Source organism: Atractosteus spatula, chromosome 1, assembly GCF_055471065.1.
Source record: "Atractosteus spatula isolate fAtrSpa1 chromosome 1, fAtrSpa1.hap1, whole genome shotgun sequence".
NCBI lineage: Eukaryota > Metazoa > Chordata > Actinopteri > Semionotiformes > Lepisosteidae > Atractosteus > Atractosteus spatula.
Genome location: NC_142706.1, coordinates 3,532,317 through 3,545,827, shown reverse-complemented (window position 1 = coordinate 3,545,827; position 13,511 = coordinate 3,532,317). Strand labels below are relative to the sequence as shown.

Here is a 13,511-nt window from a genome sequence, read left to right as displayed (position 1 = left end):
AAGAATGACAGAGCCGCTAGTTGTTCGGAGCTTTATTATCGTTGTCTAATTGTATGTATATATAATATAGTAACAGCAAAAAACATCATAATCGAAATAAGGGAAAAAATAATCAGAATAAAGACGTAGTTCATTTTGTAAGTTATATGTATTCCCTTACGGGTTTAAAACTGCATGCCCTGACAACATTGCCTGGAGTCTGTTATCTGTTTAATAAACTGATACAGATTACAGGGACTTTGGAACTTTTTCTCTTCAGATCCTGAGACGACTGATGTGTTTCCTTCCTGTTCTGAGAAAGATGCAGATGAACACCTTATCCGACACAGTTCTGTCATTCATTCACAGAGGAATTAAATGTGTGTTGCAATGTTTTGATTGCTTTTTTTTTTGGGGGGGGGGTGTTCTTATTTTAATAACAAGAATAAGGCATGAATTGCGTTTGCTTTCATCCTGAAGGATTTTCTTTAAACTGTACCATTCGCATAACTAGGTCTTCCCTGAATTCCTCTCTCTCTCTGGGATTTTGTGATAATGCTTTGGGGATTCTTCTTGGTAGTGTCCCGTTGTCTTCTCTGCTCTGAGAACATCACTCTAGAGGAATATTCTGCATGCAGCATTTTGTGGGTCCGCGTGTATGTGTGAAATAAACTGGGTCCCCGTGACTCGAAACTGCAATAAAAATGCCATTAATCAGTTAAGGGCTCCAGATGGATATTGTGCCATAACTTTTTTTTCCTTGGAGTGGCCTTGCAACAGTGTATTATCTGGAGTTGCTCATTGTGGCATTTCCATAAAACGTGTATAACTGCATACAGTATGTGTTCTGTAGGGTCCGTGCCCCCACTCTTAATCAACCGAGACAAATTGCATCTGCAAACATTGTCAAACAAAGAGGATACAAAGGCATCAGGTTAACAAGGAATAAGGTCACTTCTTTTGGGCTCTTGGGACACCAATCAATTCCATGGTATCCCGTGACTATCGATCTATCAGATGGAGATTCAGGTTGCGTGGAAGCAGGATGCCCAGATGCCCCTGGGGCTGTAATTCAGTTGGAAGGTGTGGGATAAAGTGGTTAGAAAGTGGAGAGGTGTTGAGCAGCAGTTGCAGGGGGCTTGTGGGTAGTGCTTGACCGAACTTTTCCAATCATTTCTGAGGCTAGTCCGAGGCAAGGGGCAGTGTGGGCAAAGGATGTTCTTAATTGAACAGATTAGCTGTTTAGGTGATCAGTAACTTACAGGTGTTCCCAGACTATACAAACAGGTAATCTGCTGTATAAGATAAACTGGAATGGGGTTCTCTAGGACCTGCGTTCTAGAGCTCTGGACTAAAGAGGCTTTTTTTAAAACACTGTAACCTTATATAGTCTGTTGTCATCAACCGACTTCTTTTTTCCATTTCTAGCACAGGATACAATGTTACTTCTGTGTCCCTTTCGTACATTATTTTTGTGTTCTAGTTTGCAAAAAAAAGTCTATAGTGTTCACTTCACCCTACAACAGTCAATACACTGGAGACTGACACATTACACACCTGTAAAGAATTGTAGCAGCAGCGCTGTGTGAACTTCCAAAAAACAAGAAGAGCCTGTTTGATAGTTTAAGGAAGTTAAACTTTATGGGATGTCTTGTATGTTACTATTGCAAACAGTCTGATGGTGCAAACATGCAAATTATTGTGCCTAATATAAATAATAGTTATGATTGTATAGTAATAGATTTGTACAATCTATCCTGATACTCTCAGTCTTTTTGCTTATAAACTTACATATACATTTTTTACATATAAACAAGTTTATAAATGTAGCATTACAAGCCATTTGTGTTTTACGATCGTATTTGATCACATTTGTGTAACATATTTTCTAAGTTTTGAAATCTGTCCCCTCTAAACATTTTTATATGAAACTGAAGACATGTTTTATATTTTCAAGAATCAAAAGACGTCGTCGACAAATAGTTTAATATTATGCTCCTGAAAAAGACCGAAAGTAACCCTTAAAAACCTGGCCCCCAGTGAATCCATATTAAAATCCCATCTCAGTGTTACAGTACTGAATTGTTGAACAGTACTATAACCTGAATTTTAGTGTAAGAAATAAATGTGTATGTATAGTGATTGTTATCTAATGGAATCGGGTGTAACCACCTGAATGTTAGAGTTCTCAGGGAAAACAGCGCGGCAATCTCCCTGTTCCAAGCCGATTCTTGTTCTCCAGTCATGCTCTGGTCTTATCAGTGTGGCAGGCTTGGTTGTACAAGAATGTTTTCTACCACCGAGGAATTCGCCTGGGTTTCTAAAGTCAGGAAGGGGCGAGGACTGTGGTGGGACAGGTTTTACAACCAGGAGCGATAAGCGTGTAAGCCTGCTTCCCTTGCCTTAGCTTTCCGGGTTCAAGGTGTCCCGCAGCTGGATTGTGAAATGCGCAAATCGAACTTTGTTCCTGCCGTGCCTGTCGAAGCAATGAATCAGTACAGTTACGCCAGCATAGCCCTTGCGCTTTCTTCACGAAAAACCCACGTGTGAGGGAGCTCAAAGCACAATAATGAGTGTTGTTATTTCACCTGACTGACTTTGTTTTTATCTACTTTATTGTGTATTTTAATAATTTATTTTTCAGGAAAGAAATCCAGTTGTAAACACACAATAGCTGTTTAAACTATTTACAATCCCTTCTGTAATTTCAAAAGTTTTTAAGAAAGGAATATTTTGTCTTTAAAGATGCAATACAACTAACAGTCATAAAAAAAAACAACATATGAGGTCACAGAAAGACTATATGCAGAATATTTCGATCCTGTGGATATTGTACGGAAGAGAAATATGATGTATTAACTAAAAAAAGAGAAAAGCGCTTTTTCAATGTGTGTTGCTGTAACCTTTAAAAAATCCCTACATGATTCCTCATCCATTTAAATTGTGTTAAATCCAATCTGGTTTTCTTTAGGCATGTCCGGCAGGAAGAATTACATTCAGTGCTGATTTATTCGCTGAAGTAAAGGTCTCTTGTCAGTCTGGAGATGATGCATGGCATCTGTTTTTTCCCATGGGACAACCAAGCACCTGTGTCAGATTCAAACTTGAGGGCCACCCAGTGACTGACCCGTGTCAGGATCCTAGCAAGGTCCAGATCTCTGCCGTGTTGATTTAACATTTCACACAGCCTTCTGATGAAAATCGAGCCCAGGACCTGGTTCCTCCATGAATAATATCCTGGCGAGAAAAAGCAACCGTGACTTTCTTGCTTATAGACGACTGGGAGAAAAGAAACCAGCAGCTAACCAGAGTTCTCATGTCTGGCTTTTTTTTTCTGGATCACGGCAGGAATAGACGTTTTATATTTTTAATTAAAAAACAAAAAAAAACAAGGATGAAAACGAAAGATGGTGCAACTCGCACACTTCTTCAGAATCTGGGGCAGCCAGTCGGCAAAACAGACTTCTGAAATTTGATGTAATACCTCTATGATAAATGGCAGAGAAAACTTTCGAAAAGCCAATCAAAAGTTGTATCCTGTTTTTAATGTAAACGGGGCATTCTCGGTCTTGCATTAATGGCACTCAGTGCTTTCTAGTACTATGAATCGGGCAAGGACAATCAAAGTTTCCTTTATTGAGGCCGCAGAGTGCTTACAGCAGCTGCACAGCCTGAAGAGGAAGGTGTGCGCTCCGCTCGCGTTGGCCGGACAGGAGACTGAGGAACTGTACCTGCAGTGGTGGAGTGAGCGCACAGGAAGTCCTCTTCTGGGATCTCGCTGATGTCAATATCCTCCGCTTCTGCGGAGTCTGTCTCAACGCCGCCGTCGTACTCCTCTCCTCGGCAGGCCTGGGCGGGCGAGAGAGAGGAGCCTAAGTGACAGATCACCGCTTTTTTCTGTGTTATTTTCCATGAATATACCGAGAAGGAAGATACAAAACTGAAACAAAACACTCTCCAACAGACACAAACATAATAAAACGTCAAAATATGTGTAAATATATGTTTATTATTATTATTATTATTATTATTATTATTATTATTACTTTTGAAGCAGGATTTTAAAAATAGCATTATTTACAATGACTTTTTTACTTTGATAAAAACGTATTGAACATTTTGCCCATAGTCCCTGGTACTGTACTTTTAAAATATTTATGCTTTTTAAAGCAGCAATGCTGTTAAAGTTTCAAAATATTGAAACTGAAGTCTTGATTTCTGTGCTTTTAAACTATGGTCGCTTTAAAAACAGTTTAGATATTCCCTTTCATGAAGTTATTAGAAACGTAATTTAGAATTTGTACATTGACTATTGATCCTTTTTACTTTCATTGTACTGTATATAGAAAATTTGAGGTGTATTTTAATATTCTGCATCACCTGTTTTCATTCTGCCTTTCCCTGGAATTAAAATGCTTACCTGAATGAAGAACAGTTTGGGCTTCCCAGCTAGGCTTGGACAGTCCTGTGCACTGAAGGGAGCAGTCAGTTCCTTAATTTTAATTTCTCTGTCTGTCCCATAAATGTGACCTTTATACCCATGGCTAAGAATTACACAAGCAAAACATGCCATCTCACCATGGTCCTCTCTAGAAACTGAAGACAAAGAAAACAGAATCGTGGATCTGTGTTAATATCACAGCAGGGAGATTCTCGACCACAAAGCAAGTCAGCACACATCAGACACACAAAGAGCTGTGAATGGCAGGGGGCTTTTCATCATGGCCTTGTTTGACTGCTGCCAGCTAATTGATCCCAAATCACTTCCATCTGCTTAGGGAAGGATTCTACAGTGTCAGCTACAGCACATCTGTTGAAGATGACAAGTGCTTCTTTTTGCGTAATGCAGTTCTTCTGTTTAAATGTATGCTGTATATATACACACGGCAAGACCTTGAAAATGCAACAAATGCTATTTATTCCAATACACTTCTGTAGTTTGTTTAAAACCTCTCTGTGTCTTAATTACGCCATGCCCTCTTCGGACTTGCCGATTGTTAATAACTTGGTTCACCATTCCTGTGCTGTGTTGGAAGGCTGGGGAGACGTAGGGAACGGGGACCTGTTCCTCCTGCCCCTTCCTCTCTCCTCCTCACAGCTGCAGTGGTTCGACCCTTCCACCTGCTGTTGAGCTGCGAGTCCTGCAGTGTTTGCTCAGGAGATTCGCCAGCGGGTCCCAGCTGACAAGCCCACAGGCTCACAAGCCCCCTCAGAAATGATAAACGTCTCGGAGGATTGTGAGAGCTTGGATCACAGCACCTCGGCTGTATGCTTTGAGACTAAAGAGATTTAGTTTCTCTAACTGTGTGTATGACACTATTAACGGTCATGCAAGTAAGCGAAATGGAAACAAAGCTAAAGTTGCATCTCATCTACTTCCCTTCATTTTATTTTATCATTAATTTTAGTGATACGTGTTGAGAATATTTTGCATTTTGCGAAGGCTGGTACCTGTGTCTAAGACCTGCCGCATTTCAGCGCATGACAGGTCTTTCTCCATCTGCACCGTGAATCCCAAAGATCCAAAGGCTTCCCTCACTTTCCTCCCATCCTCCTCGGTGCCGATCCGCTTGTTCATTCCTGACAATCAACGAAAACTGTAAGAGGTGCGTATTTTAAAGCTGCTCCCCTGACCGCCAGGCCAGACAATCTTGGTTCCTTGTTCTTCAATCTGTTGCAAGATTTTGATCTAACCTTAATCAATTTGATTATTTAATAGATCCTCAGCAGCAGAATCAGTTACGTAATTAAGAGTTCATTGCATAATTACAGTACAGGTTGAACTGAAGTCTTGCAACGACAAGCCTGGAAGAGCCAGAGTTACTCGAAGTACTGGTGTGGTCATCCTGCAATGCTTTTGCTCTGCCATGCTATTTAGGACAGTAAGAGGCATTCCTAGAATTAAATAATGCAACACAGTGCTGCTGGCATGCAGGTAGACCATTAAGCAGCAGAACAACAGAACAGAACAAATCAAGTTCTACACTGCTTTTGGAACCAACTTTTCCAAAGAACCTTGTTGTTGAAACTAAATGAAATTTTTAGGGCTCCTGCTGCTGCAAACACAATATTTTGGTCAAAAGAAAAACAAAACCGACACACAAACACCATGAAGCTTACCTGAGAAATTTTCATTGTTGATGATGACACACTTGCCGATGTTCTTGTACTTCAGGCTGTATCTGTAAATACTAGAATGTGCTTGAAAGCTGCCAAAATAAAATGTGTAATTGGTTGCAATTAGTATTTATTTCTACTAGCTGATGTCCACCAGATGCCCTCAGCAGCCTCTTTCCTGGCAATAGTAGAGGGTATTGAGCAGGAAGCTGAGCATGGGCATCGTTGCACTGGGCCGGTCGCCCTTGTGTGCCACTGAAGAAACCTGTCCAGGAAGGAGCTGGTCTGACTCACTTCATCTGCAGAAAGATGCCACTACCCCGTCCTCTCAAAACCATTCACCCTCACCAGCACAGCACAGCTCCATTTTCTCCAGCCTGTGGCACATTGTGCTTGCCTGGCCTGTGCCGGTTGGGTAACTCTCAGGTGTCCCAACCCGCCACCTAACAGGCGTTCAAGCTGGAGTCAGACCGCTCTCCGGTTTTGCCAAGCAGAGAGAATGACCGTCTTCTGTATTTCAGCACGTAGCTTCCAGACCACTGTGTTCGTGATGAACAGTGATGGCGGTGATTTCAATGTCAGCAACACCTCCAGTCAGACAGGCCAGTAGTTAGAGGAGGCCATTTGGTCCCAGATAAACACACCACTTCATTGCAGTCCACATGACAGCACTCTAACCTTTATTGTTTATATACCCTAAATGCCAAGGTACAAACACACCTTAAACAAACCAACTCCTGACAGAGAGGCTGGGAATTATTAGAAGTCAAATAAAGCTTGAAAACCTACCCTTTGAATGTTTGTTTTTCCAGACATTCACGCACACAAGGGTGAAGTGAACAATAAGCAGAAGCTGTTGATCATTGTGCTCTTGAGCACACAGCTGTGGCTTTGTTTTCCTCAGATGCCTTTGTGTTTTTGTTTTGCCATTTCACTGACAATGAGATCACCACCACTACAGTCGAGGACTTTCACCTGATGGAAACTCATCTGTTGGGCATGGCTCCTATAACCAATGAGGTCCAGTTCTCTTGCCACCAGATGAACCTTCTGATAACTCCTCCAATATCTACAAAGCTTGTAAAGTGATGGATGTGCTCTAAAAACCTTCGAGCAGCTGATGTCACCTACCTTGTCATTCCGGTGTCAAAACCTATAATTACACCTGTAGCTGTGGTGACATGTCCCTGCTGTACGTTTGTGCCCTCAAACTCCATGTATGGCAATGAAGTGGCTTTTCTACCTTGAGGAGCAAAGACTTCACACACACACACTGTCATCGGATATGGGTCTGCGTACTAGTGAACCAAACCTCCCAGGGAATCATATTTCACTGCCTCCTCCACACAGGAGTGACTCTTAACAGCCCGCACCTTTTCACCAGATCTCACGGCACACAGAACGTCCTCTGTTCCAGAAGTAGGTCCACTTGACCTCTTTGGGTCAGTGGTTTAATGACTTCATACAACAGTTTCAGTTAAGTAAATAACAACATTATGTTTTTACAATCAATGTAAATGTATGCAATAAATAAGAATCTAAACCAGAATCTGAATGACATTGGACAATTTGCTTCAGATTGTGTTCTCAGGAGTTGAAACGGTTTTATATTGTTCTGAAACAACGTCAGATTATTACATGCATTGCATAATTGCTTAGGAATTTTTATAATTCATACTCTATATACTGAAAATTTTCTGTGCATCTCTTTTTGTGAACTAGAAAAAAGAATTTTCTGTTAAGACAGCTTTGAAGTTTTGTACACATCAGTGAGCAATTCGATCAATTTTCTATTGAAGGAATGTGGATTTTTCTTAGCAAAAGTATTCATCATTGGGATACTGTGTGAGTATTTTCTAAATACTTGTAAAAGAAAGTAAAGTGATTGCAAAACTATGCTATTCTTTCTCCTCTGAGTCACACAACTTACCTTCCATCTTCCCTGCTAGGCCTTGTGGAGTCCATAAAAACTGTGGAGCAGAGGGCCGTTTCTGTGAGTCGGGTGCTTCAGAATCAAAAAAGCTCCTTTCCCCTTAAGAGACTTGAGCACACAGTTTGCTCTATCTGAGAAGCGATTGTGTTCTCTTACTTTCAGAAGACAAGGAAGAGAAATCAATGGCAGATATTATCAATGGCAAGCTACCAGCTCCCTGAGTCTGAATTCTGGTTAATGATCTACAGAACGGGTGCGAGGCACACAATCCTTGAGTCCTCACCCCTGTTTGGGGAGATTTAGCAGGCTAATCAGGAAAACGTAGAAGTAGATGTACATGGCGATAGCAGGCATGGTTCAAAATAGTTATATTGATCTGATGAGACAGATTTCCTTCTTTAGAAGTAGGAAAGTAGGGCATCCAGATACAAGGCCATAAGACTGATTTGGTTGACAAAATTACAAAAAAAGATAACGGTCGGCACAATATAAAAAACTCACGGACTCAGCAATCCCTGGGTTTTGTTCTGACAGGGTAATGTTGTGACAGAAGTGCAAGCTAATGCTCAGAATTTGCGTAAATGTGCCATTTAAAAATAATTAGGAGAAAATTAAGTGTTGGGACAGTTAATTTCAAAATTTACATTACGTGTACAGTAGCACGTCGGCACTCCAGGATCCTGGGTTCAACTCTGGGATTTGCATGTTCGCTCTGTGCCTGGGTGGGTTTTCTCCGTGTGCTTTGGCTTCTTCCTAGTCCTAAGACATGCTGTCAAGGTCACCTGGCATCTCGAAATTGACAAATCACCTGCGACGGGTGTCTCTATTTGGTCAATGTTATACTGTATGTCATTAATAATGTGCTTTCATCACAGGTTGCTTGTGTACAGTATAAAGTCTGTACTAACTGCCGATTTCTGCTTCATCGATTGGGGTTCAAAGGTCAGATAAGCGTGAGGGTGTGTCCACAGCAGCCACTTGTGTGCAACTCAGTAACATTGAAACTGAAGCTATGGGCATTTTTACCTCAACATAGGACTGCAGACAATTCTAAGATTATGAAAAGACCAGTTTAACATCCATACCAGCGAATTAAGCTGAAAGATGCACTTCCACTCCCTACCTTGAATAAGAGGTTTTCCGTTTGTCTGTCCATCATCAGAAAGCTACTTACTGCATTTCTGGCAGGGGCTGAAACTCCCAGAAGCCTACAGGGTGCGAAGCAGGAGTAGACTGTGGACTGGACATCACTCCGTTGCATGGTGGACACTCACACAGGATAGAGACACCAGTGAACCCAGCAAGCATATGTTTGGAAACTGGGAGCGAACCAGAGCATGTGGAGGAGAAGCCACACAGACAGGGACAGTGTACAAACTCTAAGATCCTAAAGTGGCACTGTGCCACATGAAATTTAACTTCCTGTTCATTTTGAAATTAACTGTGCTAATTTTGAACTCAGGACCCTACACTATCAGCAATGCTAACGGCCACGAAACCCGGTCACATTATATGTATATTAGAAAGGCTGATGGCTTCTGGCTTCTGTTAAAAGACCAGACATCCGATACTTCAAGGTGTAGCTTCACCCACAAGGCTTTCATTCTGTTTAATCAGGTTTCTTGATACAATTCAGTTGAAGACGGCGAGAATGCACCCTTCATCCACAGGATTTTATAACATTCAATGCTTCATACATTCTTAAACATACAGATTCATTTACACTTTGCAAATCCCATTCAAAATCCTTTTCATGCTCAAGTTCTCATTCAGGTCTAATGCTGTTTGGCATCTTATTCTTCTATCTTTTTCATACAGCCTCTGGTTACTTCCTTAAAATAGTTTGCCATCCTCACAAGATATTTGATTTGTGTGGCATTCTTTAATTTTTGTAATCCCTAACACCACAAAAGGAAATAGGTTTTCTTGAACTTGGAAATTCCCCAAAGAAATTTATGAGGTCACTTCCAGAATCCGTAGAGGCTGTTATGAAAAAAATGCCGTAAATTCTGTTGCATTAATCAGGTTTTGAAAACTTCACTTCTTTGTGCCTGTGGTATTAACCAACAAAGCAGCTCCAGAATGTTAGAACAGCAACACACTGTCACATTGTCGTGATAGTTACAGAGATCTGATGTAGTATAGAGCCCCATTTCTTTTGTCTTACTACATTTCTGCAACAGGAATTGCTTTGCTTCAAATGCAAAGCACCCATCATGAAGAAAAATATACATGCACCACTCCACACTCATTTCAGCTTGGAAATGATTAATTTGAAAACACTCCCCAAAAAGACAAGTTTATTTCAATCCTTAGTGGTACACAAGGAAATGTTCACAGGATAATGCATTCTTAGGAGCTGCCTGAGGTATTGTATGACTATCAAAAATGTTCTATGGTCTTCAGTGAGTCCCCATTATTAAACAATCTGCACCCCCTCCCAAAATCAAATCATTTTATTCCTATTTAACAGCATTTGTGCCTCAAATCTATAAATTAATGCTCAAGTGCTTCTCCCCTCCATCTGATGCTGTGACTGTCATTTGCCAAATGGTCAATGACACTGTCAAGTGGATTTTAATCCTCCTCGTCATTTACAACAAACACATTTAACAACTGTGAGAGGCTAATGAATCACGTAAACTTGAACTGTATAGTTGATGAGGTAAGAAAAACTTGGGTCTTTCAATCAGCTGCAATTTGCTAGCATAGAAATGAAATTATTTTCCCCTTCTGGTCCAAAGTGTTTTAGAACAGCGGCTACCACTGCACTGAAGTCAAAAAGCATCACACTTCTCAAATCACCACAATCTCTGACCCGCAGAAAATGCACCCTTCCCTGAGCTGTCAGGGCCTGTGCTGCTTTATTTAAATGTTTTTTTGATAAACAGTTGTATAAGTCTATGCAATGATGAAGTTGGGTGAACTAGACTTTAAGTATTCGATTTCAGTCAAAGATCACAGTTCCTATAACTGAACAAAGAATTTGCTGATCTTTAATGTACAAGGTGTCCCAGTAACGGAAACAAGTGAGTCAGGGCGACGTATAATCAATGAACTGTGGTTCTCCAGTTGGAGTCTCCTTGTTTAGGGATTCACTCTCAGAACTATTAAAAATGACATTAAACAGGTGACTTACTAAAGAATTTCATAAAAAGTCATTAAGAAAATTTAAATCCCATTTCTTCACTACAACAATAAATACATCAGGGAAAATACAGTTCCTTGGTCAGCATGGAAACTATGCAAGGAATCTGCTTTTTTGCATCGAAGCCTGGAATGTTTGAGATGGACTCAAAACCTAGTGCCACCGTGTGGTTCACTCTAGTCATGATCTGCATGAGCTCCAGCTCTCTGCCGTACTTTGTCAGCATGTTACACAGGGACTGGATGAACCAGGAGCCATTCATTGTGTTCCTCCATGAATAGTAACCTTCAAAGACAAAGAAACAATGGCACTCCCTTATAATACACATAAACAGGTAAGACACACAAGTAGTTGCAGTATATATACACAGACTACATAGGGAGAAATCAGCCTGAATGCTATGCACGCATATACTGTAGATAACGGGTAGATATAGTATATAATTAACATTGATACACTTAAATATAAGTTCGGGTGAGTAGCTGCGTCAGCATGCGTAGGCTGCAAAGGAACAAGTAACAGGTTTATTCCATACTGAAAACAAGAAAGAAAACAACGTTTTGGCTGTGAAGCCTGAAACGTTGTGTTTTCTTTCTTCTCTTTTCAGCATGGAATCAACCTCTCACTTAAATATAAGACTTAAACAGACCATCTCAAACGATATAAAAGACACTTTTCACTTATTGTTATTACAGTACTACTCTGAAACATCACCCATTATCAAGTTGCAGCACTGAATTAAGTCTTCAGTCTGTACTTTCTGCTTTGTAACAGGCCAAGCGTTAGGCCTGTGGTTATGTCAAGGAACCCAGACTGATAAGGTTCTAGGCAAATCGAACGTAAACTGATCAGCAGCACAAACCTGTTAATGTGGTTAAGAAACAGGTTCTGCAGGACAGAGACTTAGTCCCTTTGGCCCATTTCAGCACAGAGCGACAGCACTGCACTCTTGATTAGGAGCCTCAGTGGCTCTTCGGCAATGCTTTGTTAAATGCTGTTCTGTACAAAACTGAGGACAGCCCTTCCCAAACCTCGACAAGTGTATTTAAGCGATCCGTCACAGGTGATTATTAACGACTGTCCCCTTGTGCAACAGGGCTCACTGCAAGACAGCCCACTTCACACCCTGACAGTGCAGATCTCTGCTGTGGAGGAAGAGACCGTGTTTTGGCCAAGAGGAGTTTGCCGCTGTGTGAGGAGCGGCGCCGTGTCTGCACCGTGCCTACAAGAGACCGTGATCAGAGCAGGAAGTGTACCTGGGGCTGTGGAGTACGCATAGAGGAAGTCAGCCTCAACGGGTAGCTTCTCTGAGCTGCTATCATCACCGAGGGCATCTGTTTCAATGCCCCCATCCAGGCTGGTACCTCTGCAGGCCTGACAACAGCAACACAACGCAGAACAAACCAACCATTACACTTCATCTTCAGCCTCTGGCAGCACAAGTACGTCCATTTCCTTCTGCAGTGATGCAGGCCAAGGTATTCAATAGCAGTCCTGTTGATTCATGCAGCCAGCAGCTATGTCACCCTGCAACTCACAACTGGCAGCCCACTGAAGCTCAGCAGGTGTGAGCCTGGTCAGTACCTTGGTGGGAGACATCCTGGGAAAAACTAAAAACTGCTGCTGAAAGGGGTGTTAGTGGGCCCAGCAGGGGGCGCTCACCCTGCGGTCTATATGGGTCCCACATAGTGACTCCCACAGGAATAAGTGGTTTTCTGATAACAGATAACTTCCATGGAAGTCATTTGCCTGTGGACTGGTATTCATTATGGGAACATTGGCCCTGGTGTGAAAGTGTGCATGTCTGTGTGTTTACCCCCCTTGTAATTTGCATAAACAAAATAATCCGTCCATTCATCCATTTTCCTACTGCTTCTTCCAGTACAGGGTCACAGGGCAGATGGAGCCTAAACCAGCAAACAGGGCGTGCAAGGCTGGATACTCCCCGCACTGGACACTGGTCAATCACAGGGCGGACAGACACACAGACATGCACACTCTCACACCAGGGTCAATGTTCCCATAAGCAAGTAACCTACCAGAATGTTTTTCGGACTGTGGGAGGAAACCAGAGCACCCCGAGGAAACCCATGCGAACAAGGGGAGAGCACACTAACTCTCTGCAGACGGCACCCCAGGTCCGGCACTGAACTATTGACTATGTCGACTATAAAATAATATACAAGCCCAAAAACTGCAATTTGCAATTCTAAATTAAAAAAGAAACAACTACACAACGTTACCTATTACAGACTCTTCTGCAGAAGAAAGGGGTGAAGAACGCAACTTAAATATCAATCCCTCAAGTGATCAGCATTCGTCTCTGTGCAACAA

At 41.7% G+C, this 13,511-nt stretch overlaps 2 protein-coding genes across 4 annotated transcripts in view; both read right to left on the bottom strand.

Annotated features, from left to right (window-relative positions):
* Positions 1-2,576: 2,576 nt before the first annotated feature.
* Positions 2,577-8,112, bottom strand: LOC148840422 (caspase-7-like). Of its 2 annotated transcripts, none has more exons than XM_088914097.1 (6): positions 8,027-8,112; positions 6,100-6,188; positions 5,431-5,559; positions 4,400-4,575; positions 3,711-3,828; positions 2,577-3,216 (listed from the first exon to the last, which is right to left on the bottom strand). In XM_088914097.1, the coding sequence occupies exons 1-6, from the start codon at positions 8,059-8,061 to the stop codon at positions 2,987-2,989; spliced, it is 777 nt and encodes a 258-aa protein (XP_088770223.1). In that variant the 5' UTR covers positions 8,062-8,112; the 3' UTR covers positions 2,577-2,986. The 2 variants fall into 2 exon arrangements, with proteins under 2 accessions (XP_088770223.1, XP_088770215.1); XM_088914089.1 differs by lacking the exon at positions 8,027-8,112 and adding an exon at positions 7,228-7,372.
* Positions 8,113-10,312: 2,200 nt separating this feature from the next.
* LOC148840421 (caspase-3-like) overlaps positions 10,313-13,511 on the bottom strand; it is a 9,863-nt gene continuing 6,664 nt past the window's right edge. For both annotated transcript variants that reach the window (XM_088914052.1, XM_088914043.1), the window contains 2 exons: positions 12,434-12,551; positions 10,313-11,462 (listed from right to left, as the gene is read on the bottom strand). In XM_088914052.1, the coding sequence (XP_088770178.1) occupies positions 11,236-11,462; positions 12,434-12,551 (345 nt within the window). In that variant the 3' untranslated portion in view covers positions 10,313-11,235. The remainder of the gene's footprint in view (positions 11,463-12,433; positions 12,552-13,511) is intronic.

Excerpts from the sequence above, each read along its gene's own strand:
- LOC148840422 (XM_088914089.1), bottom strand. The coding sequence starts at position 7,313 with ATGGAGTTTGAGGGCACAAACGTACAGCAGGGACATGTCACCACAGCT. Across the intron at positions 5,560-6,099 it reads CAACAATGAAAATTTCTCAG|GAATGAACAAGCGGATCGGC; the intron begins GTAAGCTTCATG and ends GTTGATTGTCAG. Across the intron at positions 4,576-5,430 it reads GCGGCAGGTCTTAGACACAG|TTTCTAGAGAGGACCATGGT; the intron begins GTACCAGCCTTC and ends CTTTGTCTTCAG.